The 18,176-nt window shown below is 36.7% G+C and overlaps 2 protein-coding genes across 5 annotated transcripts in view; one reads left to right on the forward strand and one right to left on the reverse strand.

Moving 5' to 3' along the window:
- Positions 1-12,249, forward strand: part of SHCBP1L (SHC binding and spindle associated 1 like) — a 70,890-nt gene extending 58,641 nt beyond the window's left edge. The window contains exons 8-11 of the mRNA XM_082473106.1: positions 1,311-1,464; positions 2,693-2,943; positions 3,799-3,921; positions 5,083-12,249. Of these exons, the coding sequence (XP_082329232.1) occupies positions 1,311-1,464; positions 2,693-2,943; positions 3,799-3,921; positions 5,083-5,334 (780 nt within the window). The 3' untranslated portion in view covers positions 5,335-12,249. The remainder of the gene's footprint in view (positions 1-1,310; positions 1,465-2,692; positions 2,944-3,798; positions 3,922-5,082) is intronic.
- A 2,352-nt stretch (positions 12,250-14,601) lies between these two features.
- Positions 14,602-18,176, reverse strand: part of DHX9 (DExH-box helicase 9) — a 54,573-nt gene continuing 50,998 nt past the window's right edge. For all 4 annotated transcript variants that reach the window (XM_082472610.1, XM_082472612.1, XM_082472611.1 and 1 more), the window contains 4 exons: positions 17,600-17,829; positions 17,308-17,423; positions 16,373-16,573; positions 14,602-15,228 (listed from right to left, as the gene is read on the reverse strand). In XM_082472610.1, the coding sequence (XP_082328736.1) occupies positions 14,919-15,228; positions 16,373-16,573; positions 17,308-17,423; positions 17,600-17,829 (857 nt within the window). In that variant the 3' untranslated portion in view covers positions 14,602-14,918. The remainder of the gene's footprint in view (positions 15,229-16,372; positions 16,574-17,307; positions 17,424-17,599; positions 17,830-18,176) is intronic.

Below are 18,176 nucleotides of genomic sequence, written 5' to 3' on the forward strand. Positions count from 1 at the left end.
TGTAATATTGAAAAAAATTGTAAGCTATCTAAATGAGGGTAAGAAGATCATAATATAAATTATGACACATCTGTATGATGTATTATTATGTAACTCATAAAAATTAGGCTTTGGAGACACAGACGTAGAGAACAAACATATGGACACCAAGGGGGGAAGGGGGTGGGTGGGATGAACTGGGAGATTGGGATTGACATATATACACTAATATGTATAAAATAGATAACTAATGAGAACCTGCTATGTGGCACAGGGAACTCCACCTCACTTCGCTGTACAGTAGAAACTAACACAACATTGTAAAACAACTATACCCCCAATTAAAAAAAAAAATTTAGGCTTTGAAAAAATATTTAAAGACATGGGGAAATGTGATATAATGTAATGAGAAAAATCAGGATTCAAAACCATATGCATCTATGGTATGATACATTGGTATTATGAATAAATGAATATACACATGGGAAAAAGACAAGAAGAAAATATCTATATAAATATATTTTATTTAGGTTAAAATTTCCATTCTTGTTATGCTTTGCTTCATTTTCTGTTTTTTATAATAAGTGCCTCTTATAATAATAAGAAAAAAATATATGAATGATGATGCCATTTCTATTGGGATAAAAGAATAGGCATTTTTTCAGAGTATATTTTTAGTTACCAGATTTTATTTTTAAAGTTCCTCATTCTTCATGGCACTAATAATGAAGTTCTCTCCCCTTTCCTACTCCCAGTGCAAATTTCTGGTAATTTTTTAATTTTAGTTCTAGAATCTTTAATATATAAATTTTTGTTGGTTTACCAAAATTTTAGGGTCAGTTTGAGTTAAAACAAAGTAGTAGTTTCCAGTAGGAAAGAGATCTGGTTGGTGTCATCAAGACCTAGATCTAAAACTTAGCTTCACCACCCACTAACTCCGTGTCCATGGGCAAATCATTTACTCTCACCGAGTTTCAATTTCTTAACATTACAAGGGTATAATAATACTTTACCTCAAAGAACTGTTGTGAGGCTTAGGAGGTAATATGTAAAGGTCAAAATATGACTTCTGGCTGTATTTAATAGCTGTAAAATTACTAGTGATTGTAATCATTCACTAGTGAATATAATTGTAATGAGAAAATCCCTTTTCATCATTCCTTAATTGACGGACTGATACTTTGAGCATTTAATGAACATAAATACATACAGTATTTACAGAGCACTACCTATAAAAAGTAAGTCTTTGGGAAAAGCACATGTTACCAATGAGTTAACTGATTAAAATGACCTGTTTCAGTTTGACCTATTGTTTTATTTCTTTTTTTCAGGTAAAGGACTTATCTTCAGACACACTTCTCCAACAGCATGATGATTTGGATTTGGCTTTGGATAGTTGTTATAGTGGAGATACAGTAGTTATTTTTCCAGGAGAATATCAAGCTGTAAATCTTGCTTTATTGACTGATGACATCGTTATAAAGGGTTAGCAAGGCATCCTTTGCAATTTTTTAACAGCAATGTATGCTGGACAAACTGTATATTATAAACATGGTTAATCAGATTACTAGAAATTAGAACAGGGTTTTATGTTTCACGAAAATCCCTTATGTGCCTTTTACAATTAAGATTTTCTCACCTGTTCAGTAGTATATTATCTGTACAGGTGACCTCGTTTGGACATACTGTACCAGAGCAAATCAATCAATGAGAACACTTTTTCCCCATGATAATGTAGCACTGCAAGCAGAGATTCTAAATAAATAATCAAAACCAGAAAAAAAAATCAGTTCACAATATCTTCTATTAGCTCTATATTTTTATCTAAACTACTTTTTTCTCCTCTGTCTCCATAGCACTTCATAGCACTCTAGTAGGAAAACCTAAATGTGAGGCTATATTAAAATATCCTCAGCATTTTCTCAAAAAGTTTAATTCACATGCAAACTCACTAAAATAGAAGTAAAAAGCAGAGTTTACTAAATTTCTTTTAGGTTCTGAACATATTTAGTGACTTTAATTTTGCCCTTTTACATTAAAGTAAGGTTATTCCCCTTGTCTAGCCAAAAGAAAAGACAGATGACTTAAACTTTGCTATCAATTCAAAAATTGAGCAAAATTTTTACTAGATTTTGATGACTGTAATCAGTTATATTTTGCTGAACTATATGTGTAATAAGGATCATATTTGTAATTTTAAAAATTGGTAGTCTTCTTAAAGATCCAACCCCTTATTTTTGGACTGATGTTAAGTTTAGATGATTGCTCAGACTACTCTAGAACAAAATTATGGATATGATTACATTAATCTTGTAACCTAATTCAAGTCTCTGCCTGTCTTTTTCGTTATGGTAATTTATAATGGTTTTGAAACCAGGTTTTGGTAAGATACTTTTTGTATCTTACACATTTTGTAGATGACTGCTCACTATATAATATAGGGAAATATAAAGTGGAAGGAGTATGTTGAATAAGTACCATAGGTACATTTAGATTGATTATAAACCCAGATTCTTGCATCATGGCATCAAATAAGGACAAAAGACTACATTATAGTTAAGTATCTAATTAGTTGACTGAATAATTACCGATGTTACTTATTAAAAATGTGTGAAAAGAAAAACTTAGTAAGAGCAAGTATTATTGAATGACTAAAGGGCTTTAAGCTTTGGGAGTACTGATTTAATTATGTATTTTTGTCTTTATACATCAGGAATTGGAAAGAGAGAGGAAATTATGATTACTTCTGAACCTTCTTATGACAGTTTTGTGGTGTCCAAAGCTGATAATGTGAAATTAATGCATCTATCTTTGATACAACAAGGGACAGTTGATGGTATTGTGGTGGTGGAGTCTGGTCACATGACCCTAGAAAACTGTGTATTAAAATGTGAAGGAACAGGAGTGTGTGTTCTTACAGGAGCTGCTTTGACAATTACAGACAGTGAAATAACTGGTGCCCAGGTATTTTATTTTATAAAACTTATGGGTTTATTTGGCTATTGATAACTTTGAGTGATCTTAATTTGGAAACAAAGGGTAACAATTATTTTGTCTTTGAATTGAATTATAATTAAACTTAGAAACTGATAAAAGTAAATAAAATGAGGACAAGTGTAAGTGTGTCATTATACACTTAGTACACTTAGGAAAAGTAAACTGCCTAAGTCCAAAGTAAGAAATTACTAGTTTTGGTTTATGTGTGATTTTTTAAAAAATCTAGGAATCAGTGGCTGTAAAACAGATCATGAGTCAGTTACTTGATGGTTTACTTAAAAAGATATAAGTACTTATAAGCTATCAGACATTGCTGTAAAGTATTGTGATTAGTTCTGACAGCTTGAGTCTAAAGATAACAATCACAAAGACCATTAAAGGACTAGAAAATTGAATGAAAAAAAGATTAAAGGAAGCAGAAAAATAAGACCTTTTTATAGAATGACTTTTTCTTAGTTCCCACTAAAATGAGGAAATACTTAAGCAGAATTATGAGGGATTTAGAGTATATATAAATGAATTTTTATAACTATTGAAAATAATTGCTTAAAGAGATCTTTGACTCCCTTCTAAGACTTGATTTGGGTAGGAGAGCAATGTTATACGCCATATGACTTCAACCTTCCTTCTAGGCCTAATGATTCTCTGACACAGTTTGTTTTAAACATTATCTCCACAAAATTGTTGTTTGCACTATCACGTATTTTCATATAACTTAGTGTGTTTAGATTGCTAATATAGAATTACAGTTTTCAAATCTAAAGAAAATTTTGGAGAGGTGCATGTGTTTTATAGATTGTTTTATTTGCTTTTAATTTACAGGGTGCTGGTGTTGAACTGTATCCTGGAAGCATAGCTATTTTGGAAAGGAATGAAATTCATCACTGTAATAACCTCAGAACAACTGACAGTTCAAAAAGCACCTTAGGTGGAGTTAATATGAAGGTATTTTCATATTTTTTAACATAGAATTATTGTAAGAATTATAAATAATTATTAGAAAGATAACTTCAGTCTTAAATTTTAGTCTAAATGTTATTGTTGATTTGGAAAAGTATGGTACAAGTAATTAAAATATGGTTTAAATGATGGTTGATAGGAAACAAGTTTAGTCTTATTTAATAATTTCAACTTAAATTCTTAGTAAATAACTTTGAATATGAGAAAGTAGGGAAGTTCTCTTATAAATGTTCTTTCATTGAGCAGACTTGTAATACATTTTCCAAGGTAAAGCAAATTAAGAGGATAAATATATTAAATATTTTAAGTCTTACTTTCAAACTTTGTAAAATAATTTAAGCTAACCAATTAAAACATTAATAGCAATAATTTATAAGTGAAATGCCTTCCCATTCCTTTCTACTTCTATAAATTCTACCTTTCTAGGTCCCTCTCTAGACTCGTATAGTTAATGAAGTTTTCCCTAGAACACTAATTTACATATCATTAAATTATTTTCATCTTTAGCATTTTCATTATCTGAAATTATTTTCATATTTATCATGTTATATTAAAAGTCAGCTTCATGGGATATTGCTTTATCCCCATCTAGAATCAGTTGTCTTTATCAATAATGGATAAAATTGAAAACTCCATTTTTTAAAAATTTTTTAAAAATTAATTAATTTATTTATGGCTGTGTTGGGTCTTCGTTTCTGTGCAAGGGCTTTCTCTAATTGTGGCAAGTGGGGGCCACTCTTCATCGTGGTGCGTGGGCCTCTCACTATCGCGGCCTCTCTTGTTGTGGAGCACAGGCTCCAGACGCGCAGGCTCAGTAGTTGTGGCTCACGGGCCTAGTTGCTCCGTGGCATGTGGTATCTTCCCAGACCAGGGCTCAAACCCGTGTCCCCTGCATTAGCAGGCAGATTCTCAACCACTGCGCCACCAGGGAAACCCGAAAACTCCATTTAATATTAAAACTTTTTGTAGTTAGTATTACATTAATCCAGTGTGAGGAAAATAATACTTGTTCAAAACTGAGAGATTCAGTTGTTCTAAAGAAATGTGTAAACTCAAGAATAAGTTCTAGAGTTTATGAGATGTTCATTAGTTTATATTTTATTTTTATAGAAATTGAAAAACTAATTTCCTTGAATAATTTAACAGGTTCTTCCAGCACCCAAGTTGAAGATGACCAATAATCATATTTACAACAACAATGGCTATGGAGTAAGCATTCTTCAACCAACTGAACAGTTTTTTATTGTATCAGAAGAAGCCTTCAGCAAAGGGGCTGCTTCAGGAGATAAAAAAGATGATAATATGCTCTCCAAAGTAATGCAAAATCTGAATCTGGAAATGAATAATAATAAAATAGAAGCAAACTTAAAGGGGGATATCAGAATAGTAACAAGTTAAAGCATCTGGATCTATGTTAAAGTTTTATGTTTCAGATATTTAATAAATAATTCTTGTATCCCACAGAAATGGTAGTTTTAATTAAATTTGAAACTTAATTTAAAAATTTAAATATTTAATGCTCTCACTGAATGATTCATTTTAACATGTTTTTTTAAATAAGTTTGAGATATAATTCACATATCATAAAATTCACACTTTTAAAGTATATAATTCAGTGGTATTTAGTATATTTTTAGTATATGGTAACACCATCATCACTAATTCCAAAAACAAATGTGTGTTTTTTTTTTTAAATTAATTAATTAATTTATTTATGGCTGTGTTGGGTCTTCGTTTCTGTGCAAGGGCTTTCTCTAGTTGTGGCGAGTGGGGGCCACTCTTCATCGCGGTGTGCGGGCCTCTCACTGTCGCGGCCTTTCTTGTTGCGGAGCACAGGCTCCAGACGCGCAGGCTCAGTAGTTGTGGCTCACGGGCCTAGCTGCTCCGCAGCATGTGGGATCTTCCCAGACCAGGGCTTGAACCCGTGTCCCCTGCATTGGCAGGCAGATTCTCAACCACTGCGCCACCAGGGAAGCCCCAACAAATGTGGTTTTAAATATTGTTTTATGTAGTCTTAGTCCAATAAGAAGCTTTAGGTGTTTTATGTAGAGAATTGAAAAAAAAAAAAAAAGTTTATGGCCAATATCTGATTCATTCCCATTTATCTGTGCAGGTAACTGGAATAAGATAAGATAGCACTATGTTCAGGCTTAACTATAGGAAACAAGAAAATTCAAAATAAGAGAGGCAAAAAACAAAGAAATGTATTTCTCCCTCAAAGTCACACACATTATTTCAAGTTTCATGCCTCTCTCCAGCTAGAATCTGATCACATGGCTACATCTAACTGCAAATGAAGCTAGGAAATATAATCTTTAAATTGGATGGCCATGTGTCCTCTAAAATAGGGTGTTTGTTTTGTAAGAAACTGGTCTTTTTCACAAAGCTTAGCTTACATTGACTTTAGGATGTAAAAGGAAATAAGCACTCAGGCTTCAGCCCCTAATCTTTCCTTCCACAATTTGACTTTTATTCAATACTTTGTGTTATCTGTAACTTAGCAAAGGTGACCCTGTGTTGCTATAGAGAATCTCTTGAGGCTGAGAGTTGAATAAAGTATAGTAGCTGTTCTTCAGTGTTTCGTTGAATAGCTTTTTTTTTTTTTAAACACAAGGTCTTCTTAGCCAGGTGACATATAATTCCAGGGAGGAGGCCTTAACAAGAACAATCTCCCTATAATGAATTTGATAAGCTGTAAAAGTGGGGATTTTCCTTCACAATCCTCTTCCTCTACTTCCCTGTTTTTGGCTTTAGGAAGAGTATGTGATGGACAAAGATAGGCTCTTTTGAGTAAGCAGAAAGCAACAGCCCCACATGAGCAAACTTCTCATTCATTGGTTACTTGCCTCCTTTCTGTTGCTGCCATTGGTTTCCAACCAATTACTTTTTTCCCCAGGCCCATTCAGAATACAGGGTTTTTTTTGTTTTTTTGTTTTTTTTCTCCTATTCTCATATCTCTAAAGCATGCACAAAGCATTTTTAAGATTTTCTAAGAAATCTGAACTTTGATAAAGTTATTTTTCTCCCTCCTTCACCCTCCCACCCTTATATTTTTCTCTCCATCATAACGAACTACCACAAATTTAGAGGTTTAAACATCACCAATTTATCATCAAACAGTTCTGTAGGTTGCAGTTTTGGCATGGGTCCCACCAGCCTAAAAATCAGTGTTGACAGGGGTTTGTTTCTTTCTGGAGGCTTTAGGGGAGGATTTGTTTCCTTGCTCATTTGGGTTGTTGGCAGAATTCAGTTCCTTGCAGTTGTAGGACTGTTTTCTTGATGGTTGTCAGCTGAGGGCTGTTCCCAGCTTCTGGTGACCAACTGCATTTGGGTTACGTCCTCCTTCCTCCATCTTCAAAGCCAGCAACAATGGACTGAGTCCTTTTTCTGCTTTTAATTTCTTCTGCCTCGTCTTCAGTCTTATCTCTCTGAGCCAACTCTTCTGCCCCCTCCCTTCCACTTTTAGGGACTCATGATTAGATTGAGCCCACTTGGATAATCCAGGATAATTTCCCCATCTCAAGGTCCTTAACTTGAATTACATCTGCAGAGTCCCTTTTGCCATGTAAGATATGCATTCACAGGCTCTGGGAATTAGCATGTGGACATCTTTGAGGAGCCATTATTCTGCTTACCACTTGTCTTAACCAATTTTCTAGGTCAAGGGAAGACAAATCCTAATTCTACTCCTCAAATGGGATTTAAGAAGTTTCCTCCACCAGGACCAACCAATGCATAGCTTTTATACATTTAAAAGAGATTCTAATTTAGAACAATGGCATATGCCCTGAGAAAACCATAATTCAAAAAGAAACATGCACCACAATGTTCACTGCAGCACTATTTACAATAGCCAGGACACGGAAGCAACCTAAATGTCCCATCGACAGATGAATGGATAAAGAAGATGCGGCATATATGTACAATGGAATATTACTCAGCCATAAAAAGAAATGAAATTGAGTTATTTGTAGTGAGGTGGATGGACCTCTGTCATACAGAGTGAAGTAAGTCAGGAAGAGAAAAACAAATACTGTATGCTAATGCATATATATGGAATTAAAAAAAAGTGGTACTGATGAACCTGGTGGCAGGGCAGGAATAAAGACACAGACATAGAGAATGTACTTGAGGACGGGGTGAGGGGGCGGGGGGGGCGAGTGGGGAGCTGGGACGAAGTGAGAGAGTGGCATGGACATATATACACTACCACATGCAAAATAGATAGTTGGTGGGAAGCAGCGGCACAGCACAGGGAGATCAGCTCCATGCTTTGCAACGACCTAGAGGGGTGGGATAGGGAGGGTGGGAGGGAGACGCAAGAGGGAGGGGATATGGGGACATGTGTATGCATATGGCTGATTCGCTTTGTTGTACAACAGAAACTAACGCAGCATTGTGAGGCAGTTATACTCCAATAAAGATGTATAAAAATAAAATAAGAGATTCTAATTTAGAATCTAAAGAAGAGGTGGTTCTGTATTTCTGCTCTGTCCTTCCCATTTGTGCACATATCTGGCTTGCCTACTGGACAGTAATTTTATAGTATAGGCATTGGGTCTTAGTAACCATTATATTCCCCACTGTACTGTGCATTCCAAGTAGTAACTGCTGACAGTTTTTAAAAGAGACCAATGGGTCTCTGCTTATGCAAAAGACTAAAATGAGATTTACAATCTAGGACTTTCAAGGATATTTCATCACAGTTGCTGGTGATGGAAATGTTAGGATTCTGGAGGTGAGGACTGGACAAATCAAGATTAGAAGAGTGGCCTTGGTGTGGAATGAAAAGGGATGAATTAGAACCCCTTTCTGCCTTTTTGTAAGGAACTGGCAGTAGGAGTGGAGATTTCCTTTGCTCCACTGCAATGCCAGTAGCAGCTATGGTCAAGTCTCAACTGAAGAAAAGAATGGGAACTATAATGCTAGAGCCTCTTGTCAATTTATTAGAAGCAGTGAAAGTGGCAGGTGGCTACAAACCAAGGGACTGAGGCACTCCTCAGCAGCACAAGGTACAGAGAAGTTGCTAATATAATAGGAGCACTTCCCTGGTGGTTCAGTGGTTAAGAATCTGTGCTTCCACTGCAGGGGGCATGGGTTCAATCCCTGGTCAGGGAACTAAGATCCCACATGCTGCCCGGCATGGCCAAAAAAAAAAAAAAATAGGAGCAAATTACTATTCTTTGTGAGACACCCAAGATGCATGTTATCTTATAGATTTAACGTTATAATCAGAAAGCAATAAACTTGATGACAGGGGTCTAATTCTTCCAAAGTATTAAAGTAGAAAATGAGAAAATCATACAAATATACTATATTTTCAGTGATTGAATCAAATCAGCCATTCTTAAACTGAAGTACAGGCTCCAAGAGTCTGTGAACTACCTGAAATTTTAAGTAAAAAACTTTGTGTACATGCCCTTTGCTGGAGAGAGTCCGTAACGTTCACACTCTCAAAGGAGGCTCTCAGTCCCCAAAAGCTTAAGCCAACTGAACTAGATAGTATTTAAGTTTCCTTTTACATATTCTTTATTACTACTCAATTGAGGCCTAAAACAGCTTTTAACAAAATGTGTTGCTTTGTCTACAGAATACTCTGATTTGTTCTGTAGAAAATTCAGGCAACTTTATATCATTATTTTAATACTAAACATTATGCCATGTGTTTTTTTGTAATTTGATATTTTTCAGATTTTGCAGTTGCACAGATAAATTTACTTTATTTCCTAATAAAATTCTGAAGCCATTGGCAGGTATCATTAGAATACTAGGTTAATTTGGAAATGCTTAGAACAACTACTAATGCCCTAAAACTTAGATTTTGCTTAGGTCAGCAGGTTAACCTAAGCCTCTTATGCTTCCTGTTATTTTAAAAAGAGCTAAAATTTTCAATTATTTAAGTTAAAATTACTATAGTATTAAAAATAACCACCAAGTATATATTTCACATTTTTACAGGTTAACATGAAAAGTATTATACAGGTTTACCAGTTGAGAAACATTAAAATACTGGATTTGTAGCCAAATCCTTTGTTGCCTTTACCCTAAATTTATTTCTATGTTTGAAAGAAATATGCAATTTCAAAGTCTTGAAATTTCTGAAGGATTCCCGCATTAAGGTTAATGTGACCAACTCATCCTAGTTTGCCTACAACTTTCTTTGTTTTAGCATTTCCCATGTCTCAGAAAACCAGTCTGGGTAAACTGGGAACATCTGGTCACCCTAATTAGTTCCTAGGAAATAGATTCTTAAAAGTTAAATTATCACTAAAGTAGTCTGATAAATTCAGGTGACCTCAATCAGTTAATCTTGAGAGATTCAATAGTGCGGGCATACCTCCTTTCATTGCGCTTAGCTTTAACACACTTCACAGATGGGTTTTATACAAATTGAAGGTTTGTAGCAAAACTGCATCAAACAAGTCTACTGCCACCATTTTCCAAAAGCATTTGCTCACTTCATGTCTCTGTGTCACATTTTGGTAAGCCGCGAAATACTTCAAACTTTTTCATTATTATTATATTTGTTATAGAGATCTGTGATCAGTGATCTTTATGTTTCTGTTCTAATTGTTTTAGAGCACCACAAACCATGCCCATAAAAGATGGTGAACTGATAAATGAGTTCAATAACTGAACTGATAAATGCTCCACTGATGGGCCATTCCCCTCTCTTTCCCTTCTCCTTGGGCCTAACCTATTCTCTGAAACACAATATTGAAATGAGGGCAATTAATAAGCCTAAAATGGCCTGCCTCTAAGTGTTCAAGTGAAAGGAAGAGTCACATGTCTCACTTTAAATCAAAAGCTAGAAATGATTAAGCTTAGTGAATAAGGCATGTCAAAAACCAAGAGGCTGAAAGCTAGGCCTCCAGCGCCAGTTAGCCAAGTTGTGAATGTAAAGTTCTTTTTTAAAATAAATTACTTAACACATGAGTGTATTCAATGGGAGGGCTTTTTTTTTTTAATTTTTAAAATTAAGTTTTGGCTGCGTTGGGTCTTCGTTGCTGCGCACGGGCTTTCTTTAGTTACGGCGAGCGGGGGCTACTGTTCGTTGCAGTGCGCGGGCTTCTCATTGCAGTGGCTTCTCTTGTTGTAGAGCACGGGCTCTAGGCTCATGGGCTTCAGTAGTTGTGGCTCGAGGGCTCTAGAGCGCAGGCTCAGTAGTTGTGGCGCACGGGCTTAGTTGCTCCGCAGCATGTGGGATCTTCCCGGACCAGGGCTCGAATCCACGTCCCCTGCATTGGCAGGCGGACTCTCAACCACTGCGCCACCAGGGAAGCCCCAAGATAAAGTTCTTGAAGGAAATTAAAAGTGCTACTCCAATGAATGCGTGAAACAGTCTCACTGCTAAGGAGAGTTTACTGGTCTTGATAGAAGATCAAAGCAGCCACATTCCCTCAAACCAAAGCCTAATCAACAGCAAGGCTCTAACTCTCTTCAATTCTACGAAGATTGAGAGAGGTGAGAAAGCTAAAGAAAAGTTTGAATCTAGCAGAGGTTGGTTCATGAGGTTTAAGAAAAGTAGCCGTCTCTGTAAGAGTGCAAGGTGAAGCAGCAACTGCTGACATAGAAGCTGCAGCAAGTTATCCAGAAGTCTAGCTAAGATAATGAGGGTGGCTACGCTGAACAAGACTTTCAATGTAGAAAGAACAGCCTTATGTTGGAGGAAGATGCTAGAGGAGGAGCCAATGCCTGGCTTCAAAGCTTCAAAGGACTAACTCTCTTGTTAGGGGATAATGCAGTTGAAGACATGCTCATCTACCATTCTGCAAATCCTAGGGCCCTTAACAATTATGCTAAATCTACTTTGCCTGTGCTCTAAAAACAGAACAAAGCCTGGATGATAGCACATCTGTTTACAATGGTCTACTGAATGTTTTGAGACCTACTGCTCAGAAAAAGATTCCTTTCAAAATACTACTGCTCACTGACAATGCACCTGGGCACCCAAGATCTCTGATGGAGATGTGCGAAAAGTTAATATTGTTTTCATGTCTGCTAACACAACATCCATTCTCCAGACCACAGATCAAGGAGTAATTTCAACAAGTCTTAACAGATAGTGATTCCTCTGACGGATCTGGGCAAAATAAGTTGGTATCCTTCTGGAAAGGATTCACCAATCTAGACGCCATTAAGAACATTTGTGGGACTTACCTGGTGGTGCTGTGGTTAAGAGTCCGCCTGCCAATGCAGGGGACGTGGGTTCAAGCCCTGGTCCGGTAAGATCCCACATGCCATGGAGCAACTAAGCTCGTGCGCCACAACTACTGAGCCTGTGCTCTAGAGCCCACAAACCACAACTACCGAAGCCCGTGAGCCTAGAGCCTGTGCTCCGCAACAGAGAAGCCAACTGCAATGAGAAGCCTGCACACCGCAACAGAGTGGCCCCCACTCACCGCAACTGGAGAAAGCCTGCGCGCAGCAACGAAGACCCAATGCAGCCAAAAAATAAATAAATTTATATATATAAAAAAACATTTGTGATTCATGGGAAGAGGCCAAAATATCAACACTAACAAGAGTTTGGAAGAAGTTCATTCCAACCCTCATGGATGACTTTGAAGGGTTCAAGACTTCAGGGGAGGAAGTAACTGCAACTGTGGTGAAAACAGCAAGAGAACTAGAAGTGGAGCCTGAAGATGTGACTGGATTGCTGCGATCTCATGATAAAACTTGAACAGAGGAGGAGCTGCTTCTTATGGATGAGCAAAGAAAGTGGCTTCTTAAGATGGAATTTACTCCTGGTTGGTGAAGATGGTGTGAAGATTGTTGAAATGACAACAAAATATTATATATATGAGTCAACTGCTTTCAGACATTGGATGACAGGCAACGTAGAACTGTGATCCCCAAAATAAGGGAAGAAATTAGATGAGCCTAAGACCAGCCTGACTTTGTGTGGAGGCACTCTGGATCATGACAGAGGGAGAAAGGAACAAGCAGAGAAGAGCAGTCTCAATGAGTTAAAAGACAGACACTGGAGTTTGAGGAGGGTAGTTAAAATTTGTGGGGCAGAATATAGGACACAGCTGCAGAGAGAAGAGTTCTAGAAATCTGCATAGCAATTGCCTTAGGTTTCTACCTAAATTCTGCAGTAGAATTTAGAATTTTCTGAGTTTAAGCTATGCCTCCCTGAGTGGTTCTTTCAAGCTTCAGAGAATGTAATTTGATACCTCTTCTGGCCATTTTTGATTTCCCATTTCTAGTTGAAGGAAGTTGGAGGAATACGTATCAGTCAGGTGAGGCATTACTAAATTTATACGTTTTATGGAGTTTTCACAACATGTGCAAAGGACACAAGAAAGCCATTGATTGAGGCTGGAAATTCGGTGTGGCTACTGAATGGAACTGAGTGTAGGGTAGGAGTGAGGGGATAAGAAGGGAGCTTAGCCTTTACCCCAAAGGCAATAGGAACCACTGGCTTAAGCAAAGAGGGGCGTGGTGGTGACCTTAGATTTGTATGGGAATGTTAATCTAACTGCAGTGTCGAGAATGGACTGTAGACAGCAGGACTAAACAAGCAGGAAGATCAGTTAAGAGGCTGCATCAGTGTATATACAAGTTAATGACAGCCTGAATAGAACACAGGCAGCTCGTTTAGAACAGCACAACTGGAAGGTGTTCTGGAAGAAGAATTGACTAGATGTGGTGATATTTATGGCTTTGGCTGAAACTCCTATCTGTGTTTAAACAAACAAACAAAAACCAGTTGAACAGTCAACAGAGTATATACAGCATAGGATGAGTTAGGGGGTTTTCTTCAGTTTGTATAGTACTTAAGTTTTTTTATTTCTGGACAGAAATGTATGTCCAGTAAGTAGTTGTTTACACAGGTCTGATGCTCAGAAAGAAAATCTCAGTTGGAGATATAGATTTGAGAGTCTGTAAACTGGACTAATCAGCTTATCAACAGTAACTGCTAAAGGTGATCTAAAGAACGTATGTATAATGAGAAGAGGATTTTGAAAAGGACATTAACACAAAATATAAGTTGCCCAAGATCATTCACGTGTCAGCAGTATTAAGATATGAGCTCAGTCCCGTCTCATCCAAAAACTTTGTAATCTCTACTATACTGTGCTATTTCTGAAATTAGAAATGTGAAAATTCATTGGAAACTATTTATAAAGTGTTATAAGCGTATAAACATCTCCACTAAAATAAACCAGCTTAACAAATATCCTTTGAAATACATGTTAATGTAGAGTTACTTGTCAAATATCTAAACTTTATGCATTGGTGAAGCTTCTTTGCCTAAATATAATCTTTATTCAAGGGTTACGTAGATTAATTTTTAATTTTGATTAAAATTTTAAAATAATTTTTACACTGGAAACTAACTTAAGAAAAGAGAACGCTGACCTTGGTCTTAGATTTTTCAAAGACAAAGCTTGGGAAAAAGTAAAAACGTTCAGCCTTAGGTCAAAAGTTTTATTCAGATACAGAGGCCCATGTCAATTGTGTACTGGCCAGTATTTACTGCAAGAATAACAACTGCAGTTCAAGGCTATTTATTCTAACTACTGTAAGTAATAACATCAATTGGTATACTTGTGAAACAAAGTACAGTTTTTCCTCTAATGTTTAAAACTAACAGATGTAATTAAGTGCCATTGTAAAATTTTTCTAATGTGTAAGATCAACAATTAACTACATAGCCAGTATTCAATGTAATACTTTATTTCTATTGTATTAAACTAAAATCAAGAAAATATCAAGTTAATTTTAAAGGCAAATCTTTACTCCTTAAAGAAAAAATACAAACTGTAGTACTTTTATAATAGAGCATGATATTTTACATAATATAAACAAAATCACTAATATACCTAATATGTTTAGTTTCCTTAAACTACAACAAACCACAGAATGGGTGGAATGGGTTTACTTACTGGCAGCACATAAACAACTAGGGAAAAGGGGTAGCATGCATTTCTTTTTTTTACCTGTCTATGCACAGGCACTGACATAAGCAAGCTTTAATAGCCACCACCTCCTCTTCCTTGTCCAAAGTAGCCACTCCCATAGCCCCCTCTGCCGCCTCCTCGCTGGAATCCCCCAGATCCTCTGTAGCCTCCTCCACTAGACCCTCTGTAGTCACCTCCATAGCCACCTCGGGAACCCCCTCTATAGCCTCCCCAGTAGGAGCTGGAGCCACCACCATAGCCACTGCCACCGTAGCTTCCACTACCCCCATAGCCTCCACCACCATAACTTGAACCTCCCCTTCTATATCCACTTCCATTGTCATATCGAGCCATCTTGGGAGGACGTGGACCATCTCCATACCTAGCAAAAGCACAAAACCACCACTTTAGCAAAGCATCCTTAGTACTTCTCAACTAGTCACAAAATATAAACATTTAGTCACATTCGAAAATTTAATGCATAAAGGGAATGAAGCCAAATGCACAAATACTGAATACATCATAGATAGATTAAATATTAAAATGAGTTAATATCAGAAAAGCACTTAACACAGTGTGGCACACCCTAAGTACTATGTTTCATTAGTTTAAAGAAGTAGTTAACTCAGTTATAGGCAAAATGGGAAGCCAGAATCCACAAAGCACACAGCACTTCTATACATTAAGATAACAGTTTATAACCAAATGCAGTAAGTGAATCTTGATGGGGAGATTAAAGAATATTTTTGAGTGACTAAAAAAAATTTTAATAATTGTATATTAGATAGTGTTATTGTAACACATTTTTGGGGTGTCAACTAGTATTGTTTATGCTATGTTCTCAAAAGATACATGAAGCATACTGATGTAAAATGCAACTTAATCACCACAAACGATTAAGCAAAAGAAGTGTGTAATATTTATATGAAAGCAAGTATCACAAAATGCTGACAGTCAGTGAAACCTAAGAGACTATATGGGAGTTCACTGTTCTGCATTTTCTGCAGGCATCAAGTATTTCCAAAGAAAAAGCTGTGGGCAAAGAAACTTTTTGAAGGTGAAAAAAACTGAAGCAGATAAAACATTTTAAGAATTAAGAGGAACTACATACTTCTTTACTTTTAGATACCCATGTTCCTGTACTTCCCTAAGATAAACCCAGATGCTTTTCACCTAAGAACGAACTTAGCACCTCATCATTTTTTCTTTGGAGACGGCAAGGCAGTACTGTGGGAAGAGGACTGTCTGGGGTCTCTCACTTTCCTGTCATGTGACCTATCCTGGACTCTATATGTACTTTTAAGATCTCTTTCTATCTCTAGCATGCACTGGTGTAACAGATCATTAACACAAAAGTAACACCCTTTTTTCTGAGTGTGCTAACCAGAACTAGACTTCATATTCAGCATTTGTCTAGAACTGTAACTTAAATAACAAGGCCTCTATTAACTAACTGTGGAAATTTTAGGCCAGTATAAGATTACTGTACTCTGCTTAGTTCAAAGAGAAGTTACTGTGGTACTCACCGTGTACTGCCAATCATAAGGTTGATGCCAGCAGCTGAGGGCCTAGAGATTTGGCGGATTGTGTTTAGCATATGTTCATTAACGGGGTCCAACTGGCTGATGATATCAGGCTGCTGGGTTACTTCAACAACCAGAGCCTCCATGGCTGCCCGGAGAGCAGTGATACAGGCAGCAGCTTCATGAGATATTTGCAGTCTGATCCTAAAATAGAGAAAAATGACTAAAAATGAGAGGTGGTACACACAGAAAAAGACTATTATCTTTCAATTTCACACATGGCAAGTGACGGGACAAATTTAACTTCTTTCCAAGTACCAATACTTTCAACTAATGTAATGGCCCCAGAATTAGGCAAACACAGGTAGGAAGAATAATCATCTAAGGTAACTTCTTGAAATTCACTGCTAGCTATTGGCAGGAGTTGTGAACCACAAAGTCTATCGAGCAAAATACTCTTAACCGTACAGATCACTCAGCCTCCAACAAAAGAATGAAATAAGACACTAAGATTGTTAGTTTTGCAAGTTTTCAAGAATATAACTGAGCCTACTAACCATTCGTTAAATTCTATCAATTTCTGCCAAGTGCTTACTACCCACTCACCACTAGTCTCTAAGTACTATAAAGTATACAGAAAAAAGAGGTGCCCAAGCTCCAATTAGACTCTAATTCCTTAGTGTAGTATTCATGGTAGTGGATGCGGCTCCAATGCCTAATGCATCTGCTTCTGCTGGTATAGTCAATTTAAGACTTTACTACCAACTATGAACCATACTCCTAAGATATACTACTCGCCAAGAAAAGACAGTGTTATAAAGCATCTCATTTGTGCCATCAAATTTTGCCATGTTTCACAAATTAAGTTAGATTAGCAGCTGAATCCCATTACATTTCAATTTAAGAATTCAGTTGAGTTCACATATGAAAATCCATACCAGTCATCTACAAGCACAATCTGTCCATCAGATTGGACTTTCTTGGAGGCAAAGAGAAGCAGCTGCAAGGGGGTGACTAAGGTCATGCCTTTAGCAGAGATGGCCCGGGTTCGAATCTGAAGACAGAGAAAGAGGCAAGAAGAAATAGTTGACATTCCAACTGTCAATCAACTACCACATAATGATAATGAACTATGCTTTGAAAATTAAAACTCATGTTCCCACTGCACATTAATAAGTAAAGATAATTTGGATTTTAAATGTAAACTTTTCTAAACTAATCTTTTCTTACCTTTTCACCAAAAACAAAGAAGGGAGATGGGTACTTCATGTCTTGGCTGCTAAAAGGACAATTAACAGATGACTTGTGGATAAGCGCATTACGCCCTTCAGTGGTGAGAATCTTTCTCTTTTCCTTATGATAGCACACATTGGGGTACACGCCAAAGGCCAGGAGAGAGATAACAACATCCAGATTATTGTCTGGTCCAGTGTTAGTAAACACTTGTGTCAATAAACACTCTGTTAAGAGGAAGATTTAAAAAAAAAAAAAAAAATCAGGTATCTGGTTAATCCTCACATTGCATGTAAAGTATTTACCAGAATTAGATGACAATTAGAAGAATTAACTCCTCCTCCACCCTCCTTTTTCAAATAACCTGTCTAACTTCCTCTCTTCTCAGAACTCTTGCACTCAGATTAAGTGCAAGGAGAAATTCTGCTGAGTAGCCACAATAAGAAAATTAAAATGTCTATATTCTCATACAGACTCAACAAAATATAAGCTTGGAGTAAGTATTTTAAAAAATCGCCCAATAACCATCTACTCTCAGTATAAGAGCTAGACTGATATGACCACAGTGTTCCAT

This window comes from Balaenoptera physalus (genome assembly GCF_965194825.1).
Source record: "Balaenoptera physalus genome assembly, chromosome: 1".
In the NCBI taxonomy this organism is placed as follows: Eukaryota; Metazoa; Chordata; class Mammalia; order Artiodactyla; family Balaenopteridae; genus Balaenoptera; species Balaenoptera physalus.